Genomic DNA, 23503 nt, shown 5'->3' on the forward strand with positions numbered 1-23503 from the left:
TACCGCCATTACACACAGTACTGCTGCTGGTCGCATTCCAGTCAGCTGTCTAGTCCTTCTGTCTCATTTTTGTTTAACGTAGTAAAGCTGTGTGTGTGTGTGTGTGTGTGTGTGTGTGTGTGTGTGCATTCATTCACTGGCTTGGGGGGTGTGTGTGTGCCTGTTGAACAACTTTTACATGTATGAGAACAGCACCACCTGCCAGCAGAGAGTGTCATTACATTCAATGTAGCATGTGGAGTAAAGTATTTGCTGCATATAAAATATATTGGCTCCCTCACTCCATCAGTTCTCTACTGTTGCATCAACACACACTGGATAGGTGCAGTGTAATGTGTTGTTTTACAGCGTCAGACATAGTAGTATGATAGGTGTGGTTTTACAGGGTCAGTCATAGTAGTATGATAGGTGTGGTTTTACAGGGTCAGTCATAGTAGTATGATAGGTGTGGTTTTACAGGGTCAGTCATAGTAGTATGATAGGTGTTGTTTTACAGGGTCAGACATAGTAGTATGATAGGTACAGTGTAATGTGTTGTTTTACAGGGTCAGACATAGTAGTATGATAGGTGTTGTTTTACAGGGTCAGTCATAGTAGTATGATAGGTGTGGTTTTACAGGGTCAGTCATAGTAGTATGATAGGTGTTGTTCTACAGGGTCAGTCATAGTAGTATGATAGGTGTTGTTCTACAGGGTCAGTCATAGTAGTATGATAGGTGTTGTTTTACAGGGTCAGCCATAGTAGTATGATAGGTGTTGTTTTACAGGGTCAGACATAGTAGTATGATAGGTGTGGTTTTACAGGGTCAGTCATAGTAGTATGATAGGTGTTGTTTTACAGGGTCAGACATAGTAGTATGATAGGTGTTGTTTTACAGGGTCAGTCATAGTAGTATGATAGGTGTTGTTTTACAGTGTCAGACATAGTAGTATGATAGGTGTTGTTTTACAGGGTCAGTCATAGTAGTATGATAGGTGTGGTTTTACAGGGTCAGTCATAGTAGTATGATAGGTGTTGTTCTACAGGGTCAGTCATAGTAGTATGATAGGTGTTGTTCTACAGGGTCAGTCATAGTAGTATGATAGGTGTTGTTTTACAGGGTCAGCCATAGTAGTATGATAGGTGTTGTTTTACAGGGTCAGACATAGTAGTATGATAGGTGTGGTTTTACAGGGTCAGTCATAGTAGTATGATAGGTGTTGTTTTACAGGGTCAGACATAGTAGTATGATAGGTGTTGTTTTACAGGGTCAGTCATAGTAGTATGATAGGTGTTGTTTTACAGTGTCAGACATAGTAGTATGATAGGTGTTGTTTTACAGGGTCAGTCATAGTAGTATGATAGGTGTTGTTTTACAGGGTCAGTCATAGTAGTATGATAGGTGTTGTTCTACAGGGTCAGTCATAGTAGTATGATAGGTGTTGTTTTACAGGGTCAGACATAGTAGTATGATAGGTGTTGTTTTACAGGGTCAGCTGTAGTAGTATGATAGGTGTTGTTTTACAGGGTCAGTCATAGTAGTATGATAGGTGTTGTTTTACAGGGTCAGTCATAGTAGTATGATAGGTGTGGTTTTACAGGGTCAGTCATAGTAGTATGATAGGTGCAGTGTAATGTGTTGTTTTACAGGGTCAGTCATAGTAGTATGATAGGTGTTGTTCTACAGGGTCAGTCATAGTAGTATGATAGGTGTGGTTTTACAGGGTCAGTCATAGTAGTATGATAGGTGTGGTTTTACAGGGTCAGTCATAGTAGTATGATAGGTGTGGTTTTACAGGGTCAGTCATAGTAGTATGATAGGTGTGGTTTTACAGGGTCAGTCATAGTAGTATGATAGGTGTTGTTTTACAGTGTCAGACATAGTAGTATGATAGGTGTTGTTTTACAGGGTCAGTCATAGTAGTATGATAGGTGTTGTTTTACAGGGTCAGACAGTAGTATGATAGGTGTTGTTTTACAGGGTCAGTCATAGTAGTATGATAGGTGTTGTTTTACAGGGTCAGTCATAGTAGTATGATAGGTGTTGTTTTACAGGGTCAGTCATAGTAGTATGATAGGTGCAGTGTAATGTGTTGTTTTACAGGGTCAGCCGTAGTAGTACGGTGCCCCTAGTGTACCTGCTTGAAACTCACTCAAAATATCTGGATGGATAAATAGTTTGTATTTCATTAAGCTAGAGTGCTTCTGAACTCTTTGTTTAACTGCACTGGGAAATACTTTTTAGCCATGCTGTCAGGAATTAGCTGAAGTGACATTTTTTGCAGATGCAAGTTGTGATGCACCTTTCTCTTTTTATCTCTCCACTTTTCCTCATTTCCCATCCCTTTCTCTGTCTCCCACATCTTTCCTTTCCCTCGCTGTTTTCCCTCCCTCCACCCTTCTCGCTCTCTGTCTCTCTCTCCCTCCACCCGTCTCTCTCTCTTGCTCTCTGTCTCTCTCTCCTGCTCTCTGTCTCTCTCTCTCTCCACCCGTCTCTCTCTCTTGCTCTCTGTCTCTCTCTCCTGCTCTCTGTCTCTCTCTCCCTCCACCCGTCTCTCTCTCCCTCCACCCGTCTCTCTCTCCCTCCACCCGTCTCTCTCTCCCTCCACCCGTCTCTCTCTCCCTCCACCCTTCTCCCCCACTCTGTCAGACCTGGGTCTGTTCTCTACTAAGTCCCTGGTGGAGGCTAACCCAGACCACCTGGTGGAGGTGCGGACTCAGCTGTCTCAGCCCACCGATGAGAACTGGGACCTGAGCGGCACCAGGAAGATGTGGCGCTGCCAGAGCAGCCAGTCACACACCACCATCGCCAAGTACGCCCAATATCAGGCGTCGTCCTTCCAGGATTCACTACGGGTTAGTAGAGGCAGCGGCTGAAGGATACAGGCAAATCAAATCCAATTTTATTTGTCACATACACATGGTTAGCAGATGTTAATGTGAGTGTAGCGAAATGCTTGTGCTTCTAGTTCCGACAATGCAGTAATAACCAAGTAATCTAATCTAATTCCAAAACTACTGTCTTATACACAGTGTAAGGGGATAAAGAATATGTACATAAAGATATATGAATGAGTGATGGTACAGAGCAGCATAGGCAAGATACAGTAGATGGTATTGAGTACAGTATATACATATGAGATGAGTATGTAAACAAAGTGGCATAGTTAAAGTGGCTAGTGATACATGTATTACATAAGGATGCAGTCAATGATATAGAGTACAGTATATACGTATGCATATGAGATGAATAATGTAGGGTAAGTAACATTATATAAGGTAGCATTGTTTTAAGTGGCTAGTAATATATTTTACATCATTTCCCATTTTGTGAGTGATATTGGTGATAAGCCGAATTTCTTCAGCCTCCTGAGGTTGAAGAGGCGCTGCTGCGCCTTCTTCACGATGCTGTCTGTGTGAGTGGACCAATTCAGTTTGTCTGTGATGTGTATGCCGAGGAACTTAAAACTTGCTACCCTCTCCACTACTGTTCCATCGATGTGGATAGGGGGGTGTTCCCTCTGCTGTTTCCTGAAGTCCACAATCATCTCCTTAGTTTTGTTGACGTTGAGTGTGAGGTTATTTTCCTGACACCACACTCCCGAGGGCCCTCACCTCCTCCCTGTAGGCCGTCTCGTCGTTGTTGGTAATCAAGCCTACCACTGTTGTGTCGTCCGCAAACTTGATGATTGAGTTGGAGGCGTGCGTGGCCACGCAGTCGTGGGTGAACAGGGAGTACAGGAGAGGGCTGAGAACGCACCCTTATGGGGCCCCAGTGTTGAGGATCAGCAAGGTGGAGATGTTGTTGCCTACCCTCACCACCTGGGGGCGGCCCGTCAGGAAGTCCAGTACCCAGTTGCACAGGGCGGGGTCGAGACCCAGGGTCTCGAGCTTGATGACGAGCTTGGAGGGTACTATGGTGTTGAATGCCGAGCTGTAGTCGATGAACAGCATTCTCACATAGGTATTCCTCTTGTCCAGATGGGTTAGGGCAGTGTGCAGTGTGGTTGAGATTGCATCGTCTGTGGACCTATTTGGGCGGTAAGCAAATTGGAATGGGTCTATGGTGTCAGGTAGGGTGGAGGTGATATGGTTCTTGACTAGTCTCTCAAAGCACTTCATGATGACGGAAGTGAGTGCTACGGGGCGGTAGTCGTTTAGCTCAGTTACCTTAGCTTTCTTGGGAACAGGAACAATGGTGGCCCTCTTGAAGCATGTGGGAACAGCAGACTGGTATAGGGATTGATTGAATATGTCCGTAAACACACCGGCCAGCTGGTCTGCGCATGCTCTGAGGGCGCGGCTGGGGATGCCGTCTGGGCCTGCAGCCTTGCGAGGGTTAACACGTTTAAAGTCTTACTCACCTCGGCTGCAGTGAAGGAGAGTCCGCATGTTTTCGTTGCAGGCCGTGTCAGTGGCACTGTATTGTCCTCAAAGCGGGCAAAAAAGTTATTTAGTCTGCCTGGGAGCAAGACATCCTGGTCCGTGACTGGCACACAGACAGACCGACACAGGGAACCATCACCATTGCAAATGCTCTCAATACAATACCTTGTTGATTAACTCAATAAGTTTTGAGCTGGGTCCTGTTCTCTGAAAGGCCGTGTGTTCACTGTGCTGAGAACCAACCCCTATCAGACACTGTATATTCACATGTTCTCTCCTGACTCTGTCACTCAAACTAGACAACGTAAATTTATATTGAATGTATTTCCCAGGAGGAGAAGAAGATGGAGCTGGAAGCAGAGGCAGCCAACGCAGAGAGGTAAGATGCCCTCTGTCTGTCTCTGTCCCTCCCTCCCTGGCCGTCTGTCTGTCTCTGTCCCTCCCTCCCTCCCTGGCCGTCTGTCTGTCTCTGTCCCTCCCTCCCTCCCTGGCCGCCTGTCTGTCTCTGTCCCTCCCTCCCTCCCTGGCCGTCTGTCTGTCTCTGTCCCTCCCTCCCTCCCTGGCCGTCTGTCTGTCTCTGTCCCTCCCTCCCTCCCTGGCCGTCTGTCTCGGTCTGTGTGTCATATCGCTCTGCTCTGTCTAAACTACATCTCCCATGATCCTGCAGTGTGGTGTGCCGGAAGAAAGGGCCCTTCAAACACATCAAGTTTGGCACCAACATCGACCTGTCCGACGATAGGAAGTAAGTGTTCCACACAACTCTCACTGACAACATTATGTAGTTCGGTTAACGAGAGACTTTAGTTTGACCTTTTCATGTAAACCAGATTATATCGCATGGTCCAAAAACAGACTGGTTAGGGTCTACAGGTGGAGCTGTCTCCAGACCGTTTGGTGGTAGAAACAGACACGAGGTATGGCTTAGGGAGAAGGGCTGGTTTTGGATTAGGCATTGTTTTCATGATGAGGATCTATGAGGTTGCGTGCGGTGTGTGTCTGTGCTGTAGAGTTTAGTGCTGACCCTTGCCCTCTGACCTCATCCAAGGTGGAAACTGCATCTGCAGGAGCTCAGTAAGCTGCCAGCCTTTGCCAGGGTGGTGTCTGCTGGAAACCTGCTCAGCCACGTAGGACACACCATCCTGGGCATGAACACTGTCCAGCTTTACATGAAGGTCCCTGGGAGCAGGACGCCAGGTACACACAGACACAGATGCACTCATACACACACACACCTAAATGCAACACAAACACCAGACCTGGGTTCAGATACTATTTCAAATATCTACGTTACTTTCACATTTCCAAGTAAATATTGAAATGTTTTTTTTTTTTTTTAAGACGAGGAGTTGAATATTGGAATGTATTTAGAAATACTCAAATACACTGACTCAAATGAAGTCCCATGCATTTAACTCAGCTATTTGAGCATTGGGCCAGTAACCGAAAGGTCGCTGGTTTGAATACCTGAGCCGACAAGGTGAAAAACCTGTCAACGTGCACTTGAGCAAGGCACTTATCCCTAATTTGCTCTAGGGACGCCATACTACTATGACTGACCCTGTAAAACAACACCTATCATACTACTATGTCTGACCCTGTAAAACAACACCTATCATATTACTATGACTGACCCTGTAAAACAACACCTATCATACTACTATGACTGACCCTGTACAACAACACCTATCATACTACTATGACTGACCCTGTACAACAACACCTATCATACTACTATGACTGACCCTGTAAAACAACACCTATCATACTACTATGTCTGACCCTGTAAAACAACACCTATCATACTACTATGACTGACCCTGTACAACAACACCTATCATACTACTATGTCTGACCCTGTAAAACAACACCTATCATACTACTATGTCTGACCCTGTAAAACAACACCTATCATACTACTATGTCTGACCCTGTAAAACAACACCTATCATACTACTATGTCTGACCCTGTAAAACAACACCTATCATACTACTATGTCTGACCCTGTAAAACAACACCTATCATACTACTATGTCTGACCCTGTAAAACAACACCTATCATACTACTATGTCTGACCCTGTAAAACAACACCTATCATACTACTATGTCTGACCCTGTAAAACAACACCTATCATACTACTATGTCTGACCCTGTAAAACAACACCTATCATACTACTATGTCTGACCCTGTAGAACAACACCTATCATACTACTATGTCTGACCCTGTAAAACAACACCTATCATACTACTATGTCTGACCCTGTAAAACAACACCTATCATACTACTATGTCTGACCCTGTAAAACAACACCTATCATACTACTATGTCTGACCCTGTAAAACAACACCTATCATACTACTATGTCTGACCCTGTAAAACAACACCTATCATACTACTATGTCTGACCCTGTAAAACAACACCTATCATACTACTATGTCTGACCCTGTAAAACAACACCTATCATACTACTATGTCTGACCCTGTAAAACAACACCTATCATACTACTATGTCTGACCCTGTAAAACAACACATTACACTGCACCTATCTGTTGTATGTGACAATAAAACATAATAAAATGCTTAGTGGTTGATTCACATTATTTGAAAGTACTGGATGTCATAAGGTGAATGCACCAATTTGTAAGTCGCTCTGGATAAGAGCGTCTGCTAAATGACTTAAATGTAAATGTACTCAAATACACAGAAAATATGTATTTAAATAACAAATAATCATATATTTGATTCCAGGTCTGACACACAACTTGTTTTTTTTTGTAGTCATTTTGTTTTATGAGGTATTTGTCTTGTCTTTTAGGTCACCAAGAGAACAACAACTTCTGTTCAGTGAACATCAACATTGGCCCGGGGGACTGTGAGTGGTTCTCTGTGCCCCAGCCTTACTGGGGAATCATCAACGACTTCTGTGAAAAGTATGTCAACAAAAATCTCCTGCTTCTAGCTCAACACAGAGTGCATCTCCTACCTCTGTCAGTTTACAGCCAATACAATCTGAAGTCACAGACACGTCTTACTCTGCTTTGACTATAGTTGACCTAATGCTAATGAAAGTAGAATAGTTTTTTTCATATTTTCATTCATTGATGATGTAACAATCATTCATTGATGATGTAACAATCATTCATTGATGATGTAACAATCATTCAATGATGATGTAACAGTCATTCATTGATGATGTAACAATCATTCATTGATGATGTAACAATCATTCATTGATGATGTAACAATCATTCATTGATGATGTAACAATCATTCATTGATGATGTAACAATCATTCATTGATGATGTAACAATCATTCATTGATGATGTAACAATCATTCATTGATGATGTAACAATCATTCATTGATGATGTAACAATCATTCATTGATGTAACAATCATTCATTGATGATGTAACAATCATTCATTGATGTAACAATCATTCATTGATGATGTAACAATCATTCATTGATGATGGAACAATCTATTTGATTTGATGAACTGCAAGGAGTCGGCAGTAATTGTATTTCTAACATCCTGTGTGTCTCTCTCCTCCAGGAACAACATCAACTTCCTGATGGGGTCATGGTGGCCCAACCTGGAGGACCTGTACGAGGCAGATGTCCCCGTCTACCGCTTCATCCAGCGCCCCGGAGACCTGGTGTGGCTCAACACGGGCACCGTCCACTGGGTCCAGGCCATTGGCTGGTGCAACAACATCGCCTGGAACGTAGGACCCCTCACTGGTAAGACGGGGAGAACAAGGGGGGGGATATACTTACTATGAACATGCACTGCTGTTTTATGGGTTTTAATGCTGAATTCGTTGGAGCATCATTTAAATATGATAGATGGATTCTGACAAGCCTTGACATTGTGAAATTGAAATGATATTGTCATTAATAACCCCCTTCTACCTTCTCCCTCTCCCCCTCTGTCTCCCTCACTTTATCTTTCTCCCCCGCTCTCTCTCAATCTCTCTTGCGCTCTCTTTCTGTCTCTCTTTCTCTCCCTCCCTCCCTCCTCAGCGTACCAGTATAAGCTGGCAGCAGAGCGATATGAATGGAATAAGCTGCAGAGCGTCAAGTCCATTGTCCCCATGATACACCTCTCCTGGAACATGGCCAGGAATATCAAAGTCTCCGACAGCAAGCTCTTCCAGATGATCAAGTGAGTCTCTCACACACACATACACACACACACACAATTCCCTTTTGCTCGGCCTCTCACACATGCACAATTTTCTTTTGCTCGGCCTCTCACTCATAAACACCTGCGCTCGTGCACGCACACACACACACCTAACCCCTGTGTGTCTCGGTCTCTGCTAGGTACTGTCTGCTGCGGACATTGAAGCAGTGTCAGATGCTGCGGGAGCTACTCCAGGCGTCAGGCAAGGAGCTGGTGTGGCACGGCAGGACCAGGGACGAACCCGCACATTACTGCAGCATCTGTGAGGTACACACACACTCTGTCCTTGTGGGGCTCAAACAATTGATTCCAATTCAAAAATCCTATTTTCCGTAAGTGGGGTTTCCGTTAGCCGGTGATGATTTTAAAAAAGGAGGTATGGCCGATTATGTAAAACTGTTGCCGACCAAAACGACCGGGAGAAACAATTATCCCCTTGCAAAATAATGCTTTTTATTAATTAATGGTAATACCACTTCATAGAAATACAGTTGACCGTCATGCTTATCAGTCTATTGGTTAATTTGCCTAATTTACTAGAAATAAATTGGCCAGTTTTTTTTTTCTTCGTTAGTCACCATCTTATTTGTCCAACACAACTATCACATGCACACAGCATACAGAGTCTATTCTGAGTGGGATTTCTCCTGCTGCTCCTCAGCTGGTTGTTGCTGGAGTAAAACATGTGGTTCTCCTGCTGCTCCTCAGCTGGTTGTTGCTGGAGTAAAACATGTGGTTCTCCTGCTGCTCCTCAGCTGGTTGTTGCTGGAGTAAAACATGTGGTTCTCCTGCTGCTCCTCAGCTGGTTGCTGCTGGAGTAAAACATGTGGTTCTCCTGCTGCTCCTCAGCTGGTTGCTGCTGGAGTAAAACATGTGGTTCTCCTGCTGCTCCTCAGCTGGTTGCTGCTGGAGTAAAACATGTGGTTCTCCTGCTGCTCCTCAGCTCGTTGCTGCTGGAGTAAAACATGTGTTCTCCTCTTGTGGGGATGACTCTGGGGAAGTAACTAAAGGGCCTCGTTGCCACAATCCCGAAGTATCATTTAACCCCTAAACCTAAAATAGCCCTTTTCCTTGTAGGGGCTGGCGAAATGTCCCCTCTTGTCTGAATTGTCCTTGTTTTACTCTCCTTGTGAGGACTTCTGGTCCCCACAAGGAGAGTAAAAGCAAAACAAACACATCTACCTCTCCTCACACACTCACTTTTGCCCTATTTCCAGGTGGAGGTGTTTGCCCTACTGTTTGTAACCAGTGAGAGCAACAGCAGGAAGAATTACGTGGTGCACTGTCAGGACTGTGCCCGTAGGGGGAGCTCTAACCTGGACAACTTTGTGGTGCTGGAGCAGTACAAGATGGACGACCTCACACAGGTCTACGACCAGTTCACACTCGTAAGTCAACAAGGACACGAGTGACTATATGATGACCAGTAGGTTAACACTAGACCAGCTAAAGCAGCCATTTTGACTGCTCGTGAATTTAAAACCATTTATTACTCTGCCCGTCTTTGACTTATCCTTTAATCCACACTGTCATTGTTAGAATCTTAATGTCACAAGCAGAACTGGCGTTCTAACCAGCATGCCATTTTATGAATGGTTTTCCTCCTCCTTCCCGACAGTAGGGCATGCTCTGCTCCTTCTCACAACAGTGGAAGGTACGGTGCCCAGTTGATACCCTGGGCTCCTGAATGGCGCAGTGGTCTAAGGCACTGCATCTCCGTGCTGGAGGCGTCACTACAGACCCTGATTCGATTCCAGGCTCTATCACAACCTGCCGTGATTGGGAGTCCCATAGGGCGAACCTAAATTGTACCGAAACTAATTTCACACATATAACAGATTAAATAAATTAAGAAACAAGTATGATGGATGAGAACGAGGGAGAATGGATGAGCGAGGAGACACAAACAATGCATTATTGTGTAATCACCAATTGTGACCGACCGTCTCGATTCGTTCGGTCATATGTAGCAAAATTTGAAATTGTGTTTTTTACAATCGATAAAAGTAGAGACTCGGAGCTCTAAAATTATATTTCATACACTACAGTTGAGGAACAATGGGAAAGTAATTCTGCTTTGAAAGTTGATACATTTGTAAAATCACTTTTGAGAAAATGGCCTTTGAATGTTTTGGCACTACTACTGGAGAGCTCATCTTTGTCTACAACCATTCAGTATCGTTCACACCATCTTAAGCTTTAACCCCACCCATCTCTTTAAAAATTCACATGTGAGGCTGTGTACTAAACAACCAAAGATTACTACGGGTGTGTTCGTAAATTTCATCTGGAGGGCCAGAGTGTTTTCTGGGAGTGTTCTAACAGAGCTGGGTAGGCTGTTTTTATGTTATCCAGAGGTTTGGTGACTGCAACTGTGCTGTTGGCAACAATTTAATTATGCTTTTTTGCCAAAGTTCACTGACACAGGCCATATTCAACGGGTGTTGAGCGTTCGTAAATGTGCCAGTTATTCTGTGCTCTAGCTAGCTAGCTAGGTAAACAATGAACCATAATCCCAACTCAAAACAACCAGGTGCAATGTTAGCTAGCTAACATTAGGCTATAATTAGCAATGCAAATGGATTTGAATATGTAATCCGGAGACGGGTGATTTATACAACCGCCTGCTGTGTGTTCACTTTTCGTTTGCATATTTGCAATCAAACAGGCAGAATATTCTGCATTTCCTTAGCTGTCATACTCTAATTCCACTGATTTCAAAACTTGGTCCTCCAGACAGTGGAGAGCAACACTTATGTAGTTCTACTTTGTGATATCTTTTTTTTTAAGCCCCATTAGAAAGGATTACCTACACATACTGACCAGCTAATATTATAGACAGAAGCGAGCTACATGGCAGACCAATCCGAACTCATCTCTCGGCATGTCCAGCCCACTCATTATCTCAGCCAATCATGGCTAGCGGGAAGGTTGCTGACTTTTTACATGGCTAAACCAACAATTTTATTTGTATTTACAGATGGCATACAAGTTTGTTGTATGCCATCTAGCGCGCGGAACCCCTCAACAACATTCCGCTGAAAAGGCAGTGCGCGAAATTCAATTTTTTTTTTTTTTATATGTAACTTTCACACATTAACAAGTCCATTACAGCAAATGAAAGATAAACATCTTGTTAATCTACCCATTGTGTCCAATTTGAAAAAATGCTTTACAGCTAAAGCACAACATATGATTATGTTAGATCACCGGCAAGTCAAAAAAACACAGCCAGTCACAAAAAGCAGAAATATAGATAAAATGAATCACGAACCTTTGATGATCTTCATCAGATGACACTCATAGGACATCATGTTACATGTATTGTGTATGTTTTGTTCGATAATGTGCATATTTATATCCAAAAATCTCAGTTTACATCGGCACCTTACATGCAGTAATGTTTTGATTCCAAAACATCCGGTGATTTTGCAGAAATACTCATAATAAACATTGATAAAAGATACTAGTGTTATTCTCAGAATTAAAGATAGACTTCTCCTTAATGCAACCGCTGTGTCAGATTTCAAAAAAACTTTACGGAAAAGGCATAATCTGAGAATGGCGCTCAGACCCCAAAACAGCCAGAGGAATATCCGCCATTTTGGAATCAACAAAGTTCGAAACAACACCATAAATATTCACTTACCTTTGATGATCTTCATCAGAAGGCACTCCCAGGTATCCCAGTTCGACAATAAATGACTGATTTGTTCCATAAAGTTTCATCATTTATGTCCAAATAGCCACTTGTTGTTAGCGTGTTCAGCCCTCTAATCCATCTTCATGAGGCGCAGGCACTTCATCCAGACAAAAAAAGTCCTTCAGAAACATGTCAAACGATGTATGGAATCAATCGTTTGGATGTTTTTAACATGAAACATCAATAAAGTTCCAACCGGATAATTCCTTTGTCTTCAGAGAAGCACTGGAACGAGAGGTAACTCTGTCAGGAGCGCGCGTCATGAGACCAAGGCTCTCTGCTCAAAGAGGTCTCATGAGCCCCTCCTTTATAGTAGAATCCTCATTCAAGTTTCAAAAGACGGTTGACATCTAGTGGAAGCCCTAGGAAGGCAAAGCTTTGAAAAACTACTAATTGATGTCCCACTTCCTGGTTGGATTTTTTTCAGGTTTTCGCCTGCCATATGAGTTTTGTTATACTCACAGACATCATTCAAACAGTTTTCTATCCAATACTAATAATAATATGCATATATTAGCTTCTTGGACAGAGTAGGAGGCAGTTCACTCTGGGCACGCTATTCATCCAAAAGTGAAAATGCTGCCCCCTATCCCAAAAAGGTTATTAAGGCACACCAAAGTTCACATATTCCAGAAGGTATTTCTGCCAAAAAACGATTAAAAAATATATATAATTAAAGTTTAAGTTCAAATGGCTCTCCTGTGAAGTGAAGGCTCTCCTGTGACGCGCGACATACACCTAGTTTCCTGAAATGAGTCATATTTGTGATTGAAAAACAGGAAGGGCTAATTCTTTTGTGTTGGTATATTCTAATTATCATCTCAATGTTATCTACACGGTATCAGTAGTTTTCGGTCTACTGACTTACTTAGAGTATATAGTGAGAGTGTGTGTAATTTGCAATGGCAAGAAGACCAAGATGCTGCTACAAGATATTGATAAAAATGCCAAGAGTATACAAAGCTGTCTTCAAGGCAAAGGGTGGCTACTTTGAAGAATCTAAAATCAAAAATATATATATAAATAATTTTTGATTTCACGTGTTATTTCATAGTTTTGATGTCTTCACTATTATTCTACATTATAGAAAATAGTTTTGAAAAGTCAAGAAAAACTCTTGAATGAGTAGGTGTCCAAATTCTTTGACTGGTACTGTATATACATACATAGTTAATTTGGATAGTTTTAATATAATAATATATGCCATTTAGCAGACGCTTTTATCCAAAGCGACTTACAGTCATGTGTGCATACATTCTACGTATGGGTGGTCCCGGGAATCGAACCCACTACCCTGGCGTTACAAGCGCCATGCTCTACCAACTGAGCTACAGAACCCCTTCCCTTTTTTCACATTTTCTAACGTTACAACCTTATTCTAAAATGTATTTAATGTTTTCCCTCTTCAACGTACAAAATACCCCATAATCACGAAGCAAAAACTGTTTTTTAGATTTTTTTTGCAAATACATTATAAATAAAAAACAGACCTTATTTACTGAAGTACTCAACCCTTTGCTATGAGACTCAAATTTAAGCTTAGGTGCATCCTGTTTCCATTGATCATACTTAATGTTTCTACAACTTGATTGGAGTCCACCTGTGGTACATTTCTTTTGATTGGACATGATTTGGAAAGGCACACACCTGTCTATATAAGGTCCCACAGTTGACAGTGCATGTCAGCAAAAACCAAGCCATGAGGTCAAAGGAATTGTCTGTAGAGATCCGGGACAGGGTACCTAAACATTTCTGCAGCATTGAAGGTCCCCAAGAATAGTGGCCTCCATCATTCTTAAATGGAAGGAGTTTGTAACCACCAAGACTCTTCCTTGAGCTGGCTAAACTGAGTAATCGTGGGAGAAGGAGGTGACCAAGAACCCAATGATCACTCTGACAGAGCTCCAGAGCTCCTCTGTGGAGATGGTTGTCCTTCTCCGATGGGAGAACCTTCCAGAAGGACAATCGTCTCTGCAACACTCCACCAATCAGGCCTTTATGGTAGAGTGGCCAGATGGAAGCCACTCCTCAGGTACATGACAGACCGCTTGGTTTACCAAAAGGCATCTAAAGGACTCTTAGACAATGAGAAACAAGATTCTCTGGTCTGATGAAATCAAGATTGATTACCATGTGTCACATCTGGAGGAAACCTTACTACTACTGTGAAGCATGGTGGTGGTTGCATTATGCTTTGGGGATGTTTTTCAGCGGCAGGGACTGGGAGACTAATCAGGATTGAGGGAAGGATGAACACAGCAAAGTACATCGAGATCCTTGATGAAAACCAGCTCCAGAGCGCTCAGGACCTCAGACTGGAGCAAAGGTTCCCCTTCCAACAGTACAATGATCCTAAACACACAGCCAAGACAATGCAGGAGTGGCTTCGGGACAAGTCTCAATGTCCTTGAGTGACCCAGCTAGAGACCGGACTTGAACCCAATCGAACATCTCTGGAGAAACCTGAAAATAGCTGTGCAGCGATGCTCCCCATCCAACCTTACATACCTTGAGGATCTGCAGAGAAGAATGGGAGAAACTCTCCAAATACAGGTGTGCAAAGCTTGTAGCATCATACACAAGGCTGTAGTCGCTACCTACGGTGCTTCAACAAAGTACTGAGTAAAGTGCCTGAATACTTATGTAAATGTGATATTTCAGGTTTATTGTTAAATCATTTGCTAAAATGTCTAGAAAACAGTTTTTGCTTTGTCATTATAGGGTATTGTGTGTAGATACTCTGCCTGTCTTGAGTTCTCGCTAGCAAATTTGCAACATTGTATCAACTCTGGGTTTCGGCCATTGAGTCTGTGACAGACATATTTGTTTGCACACAGGAGAGAAGTGTTCTGGTATTTTCAATACATTTTGATAGATTCATCGCCCTGAAAGAGAATGGTTATGTATTAAAACATGTAAAAATGTTGTACAAGTCCACCAAGGAGGAGTATTTAGATGAAGTAATATAGACAAGAACAGCTTAAAGACGGTAGGCAATTAGGTCACAGTTATGAAAACTTAGGACAATAACGAGGCCTTTCTACTGAAAAACATCAAAATGAAGATGCCCAGGGTCCCTGCTCATCTGCGTGAACGTGCCTTAGGCATGCTTCAAGGAGCCATGAGGACTGCAGATGTGGCCAGGGCAATAAATTGCAATGTCCGTACAGTGCGACGCCTAAGACAGCGCTACAGGGAGACAGGACGGACAGCTGATTGTCCTCGCAGTGTCAGACCACTTGTAACAACACCTGCACAGGATCAGTACATCCGAACATCACACCTGAGGGACGGGTACAGAATGGCAACAAAAACTGCCCGAGTTACACCAGGAATGCACAATCCCTCCATCAGTGTTCAGACTGTCCGCAATAGGTTGACAGAGCCTGGACTGAGACCTTGTAGGCCTGTTGTAAGGCAGGGGTGATGGTTGGATTCACGTTTATTGTCGAAGGAATGAGCGTTGCACCAACTCTGGAGTGGGATCGATTTGGAGGTGGAGGGTCCGTCATGGTCTGGAGCGGTGTGTCACAGCATCATCAGACTGAGCTTGTTGTCATTGCAGGCGATCTCAATGCTATGCGTTACAGGTTAGACATCCTCCTCCCTCATGTGGTACCCTTCCTACAGGCTCATCCTGACATGCCCCTGCAGCATGACAATGCCACCAGCCATACTGCTTGTTCTGTGTGTGATTTCCTGCAAGACAGCAATGTCGATGTTCTGCCATGGCCAGCTAAGAGCCTCGATCTCAATCCCATTGAGCACGCCTAGGACCTGTTGGATCAGAGGGTGAGTGCCAGGGCCCCACCTGCCCCCCCCAAGAAATGTCAGAGGACTTGCTGGTACCTTGGTGGAAGAGTGGGGTAACATCTCACAGCAAGAACTGGCAAATCTGGTGCAGTCCATGAGGAGGAGATACACTGCAGTACTTAACTTCTTGCGGATCATTGGGACGCTACCGTCCCACCTGGCCAACATCCAGTGAAATTGCAGAACGCCAAATTGAAATGACAGAAATCGGAACAATAAACATTCATGAAAATACAAGTATCATACATAATTTAAAAGCTTCTTGTTAATCCAGCCGCTTAGGCATGCTGCAACATCTGAGGACAGCGCCCCACACACAAAAGCATTACATACATTTTCCAACCAAGCAGATGCGTCACAAAAGTCAGAAATAGCGAAAAAATAAATTGCTTACCTTTGAAGATCTTCATCTAGTTGCAATCACAAGGGTCCCAGCTACATAACGAATGGTCATTTTGTTCGATAACGTGCTTTATATCCCCAAAAAGTATGTTTCAATGGCACGCTTGACTCAGTAATCCACCGGTTTCCCTCATTCAAAATGCATACAAAATGAATAAACTTCTTCAAAACAAGTCAAACAAATATAATAATAATATATAATAATAAATGCCATTTAGCAGACGCTTTTATCCAAAGCGACTTACAGTCATGTGTGCATACATTCTACGTATGGGTGGTCCCGGGGATCGAACCCACTACCCTGGCATTACAAGCGCCATGCTCTACCAACTGAGCTACAGAAGGACCACGAACAACGTTCCTAATCAAACCTCAGGTACCCTAATATGTAAATAAACAATCAAATGTAAGACTGAGAATAGTATTGTCATTATCGGAGATAAATAATGAAGTGCACGCCCTCACCAGAACGCACTACAAACACTACAGCCAAAATGAGAGCCACAAAATTCTAGATAATTTTTCAAAAAACAAGCCTGAAACTCTTTCTAAAGACTTGACATCTAGTGGAAGCCCTAGGAACTGCAATCTGGAATGACTTGCTTTTATATTCCCATTCCAACCATTGTATATTTTAAAAATCTGGATTGATTGTCCTCCGGGTTTTCGCCAGTTCTGTTATACTCACAGATATTATTTTAACAGTTTTGTAAACTTTAGAGTTTTCAATCCAATACTACCAATTATATGCATATCCTAGCTTCTGGGCCTGAGTAACAGGCAGTTTACTTTGGGCACCTCATTAATCCAAACTTCTGAATACTGCCCCCTAGCACTAAGAACTTAATGCTGCTGGTGGTCAGATACTGACTGTCACTTTTGATTTTGCCCCCCTCCCCTTTAAGTTTGCTGAAAATAAACACAGTTGAAAGTGAGAGAACGTTTCTTTTTTAGTTTAAGTTACTGTTCCAAGGATGGAAGTTTAAACAAGTGGAAAAATTGACACAAACAGGATATTGACAATCCAGATGCAGAAGGAAATGTGCATTATGCGAGGAGCCAACATTCACTTTCACTAAGCAATCATTCTTCCTTGCATAATTACTTCCACCCCTTACAAAGCATTACCCTACATATGATGTCAATATGTGGACATCCCATAAAAAGCATTACCCTACACATGGTGGCATTCACAGTAGTAAGTCTACACACTAGTGAGTTAAATTCATGAGTTATTTTTTTGAAAAAAGGTACTAGCTTGTTCATTAGTAAGTCTTCAACCAGTTTACATGAATCTCATCTCTCTCTCATCCCTATCTCGTTCTCCCTCCACAGGCTCCTCCTTTGCCATCATCCTCTTGACGGTAACATTCTGTTGTTCTGAGGACAATAAGAATCCATGCTGTACTCCCAGAAGCCACCGGAAGCCCCTTTTCTGATATTCAGGAAGTGAGCCAGCAGTCCTCTTCTGCTTTCTGTAGATATTCCACAAGGCAGCTGGGTGAAAAGCTGTGCGTCTATGCAACCTGCCCAGAGTGGAGGTGAGGTGTCTCCTCCTAGAGGACTGGAGGGGGAGGGCATTACTGCTGCCTTCTCCACCAGCCGTGGTGGAAAAAGTACCCCATTGTCATACTTGAGTAGAGGTAAAGATACCTTGATAGAAAATCACCAGCCACCAGTAAAATACTACTTGAGTAAAAGTCTACTATATGGTTTTAAATATACTTCAGTATCAACATCACACAAAGACTATTGACTTGATACACATTTCCCTTTTTTAATGATGTTTGTGGGCTGATACAAACGTGCTCTGAGTTGGTGTGTGTCCCCCTTGAGTCTACGTCCTAGAATCACTGGTCTTTTGTATGTTAGTCAATAGAAGTCGTCTTTGGGCAAGAAAATAAGAAGAAGAAAACATTTTGTAAAGTAATATATATATTTTTTTACTGTTTTTGTTATTTTGGAACCATATGGTTTGGTTCTGTAGGTAAAATAGTATTCCAATGAGAGAGAAATTAACAGCCAAGTCACCAAGAGACTTTTTTTTCTCTAACCTTTGTTGTAAATTTACACTATTTATAAAATGTATATTTATTGCTTGAAAATATTTGTTGATCGAATGCTGTCATTTTTTCTCCCACAGATGACCTGCCATTTAAAGGAGTTTTATACACGACCCTTCCTACGTTTTCTATACAAATAAAACTGCTTTAGAAAAGCATTTTTCCAGAGACTCCTTGAAATGGTTTTATTGTTTGAAGGATGTTCGAGTCATTAAACAGAAGTTGTATTCATTTACATCTGGAACTTCTCTCGTGTTTCTTCTCTTGTTTCATCTCTCCTCTGATGCACAGAGATGCTGACCGCTTCACTACCTGATACTGGCTAGCCAAGGTCAGCTGCTGACCGCTTCACTACCTGATACTGGCTAGCCAAGGTCAGCTGCTGACCACTTCACTACCTGATACTGGCTAGCCAAGGTCAGCTGCTGACCACTTCACTACCTGATACTGGCTAGCCAAGGTCAGCTGCTGACCGCTTCACTACCTGATACTGGCTAGCCAAGGTCAGCTGCTGACCACTTCACTACCTGATACTGGCTAGCCAAGGTCAGCTGCTGACCACTTCACTACCTGATACTGGCTAGCCAAGGTCAGATGCTGACCACTTCACTACCTGATACTGGCTAGCCAAGGTCAGCTGCTGACCACTTCACTACCTGATACTGGCTAGCCAAGGTCAGCTGCTGACCACTTCACTACCTGATACTGGCTAGCCAAGGTCAGCTGCTGACCGCTTCACTACCTGATACTGGCTAGCCAAGGTCAGCTGCTGACCGCTTCACTACCTGATACTGGCTAGCCAAGGTCAGCTGCTGACTGCTTCACTACCTGATACTGGCTAGCCAAGGTCAGCTGCTGACCGCTTCACTACCTGATACTGGCTAGCCAAGGTCAGCTGCTGACCACTTCACTACCTGATACTGGCTAGCCAAGGTCAGCTGCTGACCACTTCACTACCTGATACTGGCTAGCCAAGGTCCAGTTGTGCAGTGGTGGGTATACCCACTACGTTTTGTCGGCATTGAGCATACTCCTTAATCCCCACGATGCGTGTCAAAGTAGTGTAGTGGAGGTATATGCAATATAAATGAAGACTGATGGAACAGATCAGAACTTTTAGCTTATAGTGTTGATAAACTACTTCACATTTTTAGCACAGCGATGTGCACACGGTGGTAGGCCTACTCACAAATATTTCTAAATGCAATTTGCGCGAAGACACTAATAAAATGCACACCACACATGCGAGCAGTTTCATGGACAGAGATGGAAATATCCCATTAGAAATTTAGAAAGAGGGGCGATCCAAAGATGCAAAAACTACATTTGGGTTGCTAATATAACGAGGATAATGCATTTGGGTTGCTAATATAACGAGGATAATGCATTTGGGTTGCTAATATAACGAGGATAATGCATTTGGGTTGCTAATATAACGGGGATAATGTATTTGGGTTGCTAATATAACGAGGATAATGCATTTGGGTTGCTAATATAACGAGGATAATGCATTTGGGTTGCTAATATAACGAGGATAACGCATTTGGGTTGCTAATATAATGAGGATAATGCATTTGGGTTGCTAATATAACGAGGATAATGCATTTGGGTTGCTAATATAACGAGGATAATGCATTTGGGTTGCTAATATAACGGGGATAATGCATTTGGGTTGCTAATATAATGAGGATAATGCATTTGGGTTGCTAATATAACGAGGATAATGCATTTGGGTTGCTAATATAACGAGGATAATGCATTTGGGTTGCTAATATAACGAGGATAATGCATTTGGGTTGCTAATATAACGAGGATAATGCATTTGGGTTGCTAATATACCGAGGATAATGCATTTGGGTTGCTAATATACCGAGGATAATGCATTTGGGTTGCTAATATAACGAGGATAATGCATTTGGTTATGAAAGAAAGTTGCTTTGAAAACCAAAAGAACAGGAGAGCGCATATGAGGAAGTCTTTATTAAATAATTGCCTCCACGTTTCTATGGTGGGATTTTGGCTATAGGCTGCTTTGAAACAAGGTAAGACATAGCGATGCTAATGAATATAGCGATGCTAATGATAGGCCTTAACACTCTTCTGGTAGATGGAATGGCTTTCCCGAAATCCTCCATTCAACGTTAACTGCTGTATCTCCCAAAGTAGCATATACTTACCTGGCACACTGATATGGTGATTGTTTGCGTCAGTAATCCATCTCGTGTCCACTACAGAAACCAAACAACAGTGCTAAGTGCCTGCACGGTTGAAATAAAGGGTAACTACACTCAAATCTACTTTTCTACGATTTTCCCGATGTGGTTTAAGGATTGTTGTGGACTTAAAACATCCTATGTTGTTTTTCTAGAAAAAGAAGTGGAACTTTGAGAGAGAGAACCTGAAGAAAAATAAGCCTCTGAAGCCTGTGAATTTCTGACTCATTTGACAGCCTCATATTTCAATAGTAGGTCTACTAAAAACCAATTATGGGATTGATAATTTTAGGTCATTCAGCGTGTATTTTGGGAGATTTTGGGAAAAATGAAGAGTATACCCACTTCTCCAATACACCACTGCTGAGGTCTGACGAAGGCAAGCATTACTACTAGGGCTATCAAAATGAAATTGAGTTCATCTCTGGATTCACATACTGACACCACACCATCCTTTCCCACTCATAAACGCTGCTGCTACTGTTCCTTTTGTTACTCATAGCCATACTCTGGCTACAGTGCCTTTTTAGAAAGTATTTACACCCCTCGATGTTTGTTGGTGCTTTTCCAATGCCTCGCAAAGAAGGGCACCTATTGGTAGATGGGTATAGAAAAAACCGGCGTTGAATATACGTTAGACTATGGTGAAGTTATTATTTACACTTTGGATGGTGTATCAATATACCCAGTCAATAGATACAGGAGTCCTTCTTAATTGTTTCTGTAGAGGAAGGAAAACCTCTCAGGGATTTCATTTTAGTATTGTGGAGTAACTACCATGTTGTTGATCCATCCTCCGTTGACTCCTATCACAGCCATTAATACTCTGTAACGGTTTTAAAGTCACTATTGGCCTCGTAAACAACATAGTGAACAGAAGGAAGCCTTTCCATTCCAAAACAATAAGGCACTAAAGTAAAACTGCAAAAAAATGTGGCAAAGAAATAAACTTTGTCCTGAATACAAAGCATTTTGTTGGGGGCAAATCCAACACGTCACCACACTTCATACACTAAACAAAAATATAAACGCAACATGTAAAGTGTTGGTCCCATGTTTCATGAGCTGAAATAAAAATGTTCCATACGTACAAAAAGCTTGTTTCTCTCATATTTTGTGCATTAATTTGTTTACATCCCTGTCACTGAGCATTTCTCCTTTGCCAAGATAATCCATCCTCCTGACAGGTGTGGCATATCAAGAAGTTGATTAAACAGCATGATCATTACACAGGTGCACCTTGTGCTGGGAACAATAAAAGGCTACTTTAAAATGTCACATATCTCAATTTTTGAGAAAGTGTGCCAATGATATGCTGACTGCAGGAATGTCCACCAGAGCTTTTGCTAGATAATTTGTTCATTTCTCTACCATAAGCTGCCTCCAAATGTCGTTTTAGAGAATTTGGCAATACGTTCGACCAGCCTCACAACCGCAGACCATGTTGTACCACACCAGCCCAGAACTCCACATTTCTTCACCTGCGGGATCGTCTGAAACCAGCCCCCCGGACAGCTGAGGAAACTGTGGGTTTGCACAACCGAATAATTTTAGCACAAACTGTCTGAAACAGTCTCGGGGAAGCTCGTCGTCCTCACCAGGGTCTTGACCTGACTGCAGTTTGGCGTCGCAACCAACTTCAGAGACGTGTGCTCTTCATGGGCAGATGGCAAACAGCCATATATGGCGTCGCGTGGGCGAGCGGTTTGCTGATGTCAATGTTGTAAACATAGTGCCCCATGGTGGAGTAATAGTATGGGCAGGCATAAGCTACGGACAATAAACACATACTTTTTTTGATGGCAATTTCAATGCACAGAGATACAGTGATGAGATCCTGAGGCCCATTGCCGTGCCATTCATCTGCCGCCATTACCTCATGTTTCAGCATGATAATGCACGACCCCATGTCAAAAGGTCTGTAGACAATTCCTCAAAGCTGAACATTTCCCAGTTCTTCCATTGCTTGCATACTCATCAGACATGTCACCCATTGAGCCTGTTTGGGATGCTCTGGATCGACGTGTATGACAGCGTGTTCCAGTTCTCGCCAATATCTAGCAACTTCACACAGCCATTAAAGAGGAGTGGGACAACATTCCACAGGCCACAGTCAACAAATTGAAAATCTCTGGCAAGACTTAAAAATGACTTTCTACCAATGATCAACAACCAACTTGACAGAGCTTGAAGAATTTTAATAGAATAATGTGCAAATATTGTACAATCCAGGTGTGCAACGCTATTAGAGACTAACCCAGAAAGGTCATTCTAACATGTATTGACTAAGGGGTGTGAATACTTATGTAAATGAGATATTTCTGTATCTCATTTTCAATAGATCTGCTAACATTTATTTACATGTTTTCACTTTGTCATTGTGGAGGGCAGCCTGCATGCAGAGGGCTCCAAATTACCACAATATTCCATCTTCATCCTATAAGGTTGAAAGCAGTGCCATGTTACAGCTGCATCTCTTTAGACATATAGCCAGTAGTAGGGTGGATTGGCCATCTGGCAATATGCATTCAACACATTTGTAGAGTCACAAGCTTGATGTTGTCATTGCATGCTATGAATATGATACCAAATACTTTACTTTTTACTACTTTTGTGAATTTGTCCTAATACTTTTTGTCCCCTAAAAATGGGTTGGGCTATGTATAAGAAGTGTGTTAATTTCTAAACAGTTCACCTGATCTGAATGAAAATAACGTCAAATTAAAGCTGCCAGTCTGCACTTTAACCTT

At 42.6% G+C, this 23503-nt stretch overlaps 1 protein-coding gene across 9 annotated transcripts in view; it reads left to right on the forward strand.

The window, feature by feature from the left end:
• Positions 1 to 18775, forward strand: part of LOC124044230 (lysine-specific demethylase 6A-like) — a 100864-nt gene extending 82089 nt beyond the window's left edge. For 6 of the 9 annotated variants that reach the window (XM_046363820.1, XM_046363821.1, XM_046363823.1 and 3 more), the window contains 10 exons: positions 2631 to 2836; positions 4699 to 4745; positions 5034 to 5108; positions 5412 to 5560; positions 7186 to 7300; positions 7927 to 8114; positions 8397 to 8538; positions 8700 to 8826; positions 9777 to 9947; positions 17813 to 18775. In XM_046363820.1, the coding sequence (XP_046219776.1) occupies positions 2631 to 2836; positions 4699 to 4745; positions 5034 to 5108; positions 5412 to 5560; positions 7186 to 7300; positions 7927 to 8114; positions 8397 to 8538; positions 8700 to 8826; positions 9777 to 9947; positions 17813 to 17839 (1247 nt within the window). In that variant the 3' untranslated portion in view covers positions 17840 to 18775. The remainder of the gene's footprint in view (positions 1 to 2630; positions 2837 to 4698; positions 4746 to 5033; positions 5109 to 5411; positions 5561 to 7185; positions 7301 to 7926; positions 8115 to 8396; positions 8539 to 8699; positions 8827 to 9776; positions 9948 to 17812) is intronic. The other 3 variants (XR_006840457.1, XR_006840458.1, XR_006840459.1) reach the window with 3 other exon arrangements.
• The last annotated feature ends 4728 nt before the right edge of the window (positions 18776 to 23503 follow it).

Source organism: Oncorhynchus gorbuscha, linkage group LG09 (assembly GCF_021184085.1).
Source record: "Oncorhynchus gorbuscha isolate QuinsamMale2020 ecotype Even-year linkage group LG09, OgorEven_v1.0, whole genome shotgun sequence".
Lineage (NCBI taxonomy): Eukaryota > Metazoa > Chordata > Actinopteri > Salmoniformes > Salmonidae > Oncorhynchus > Oncorhynchus gorbuscha.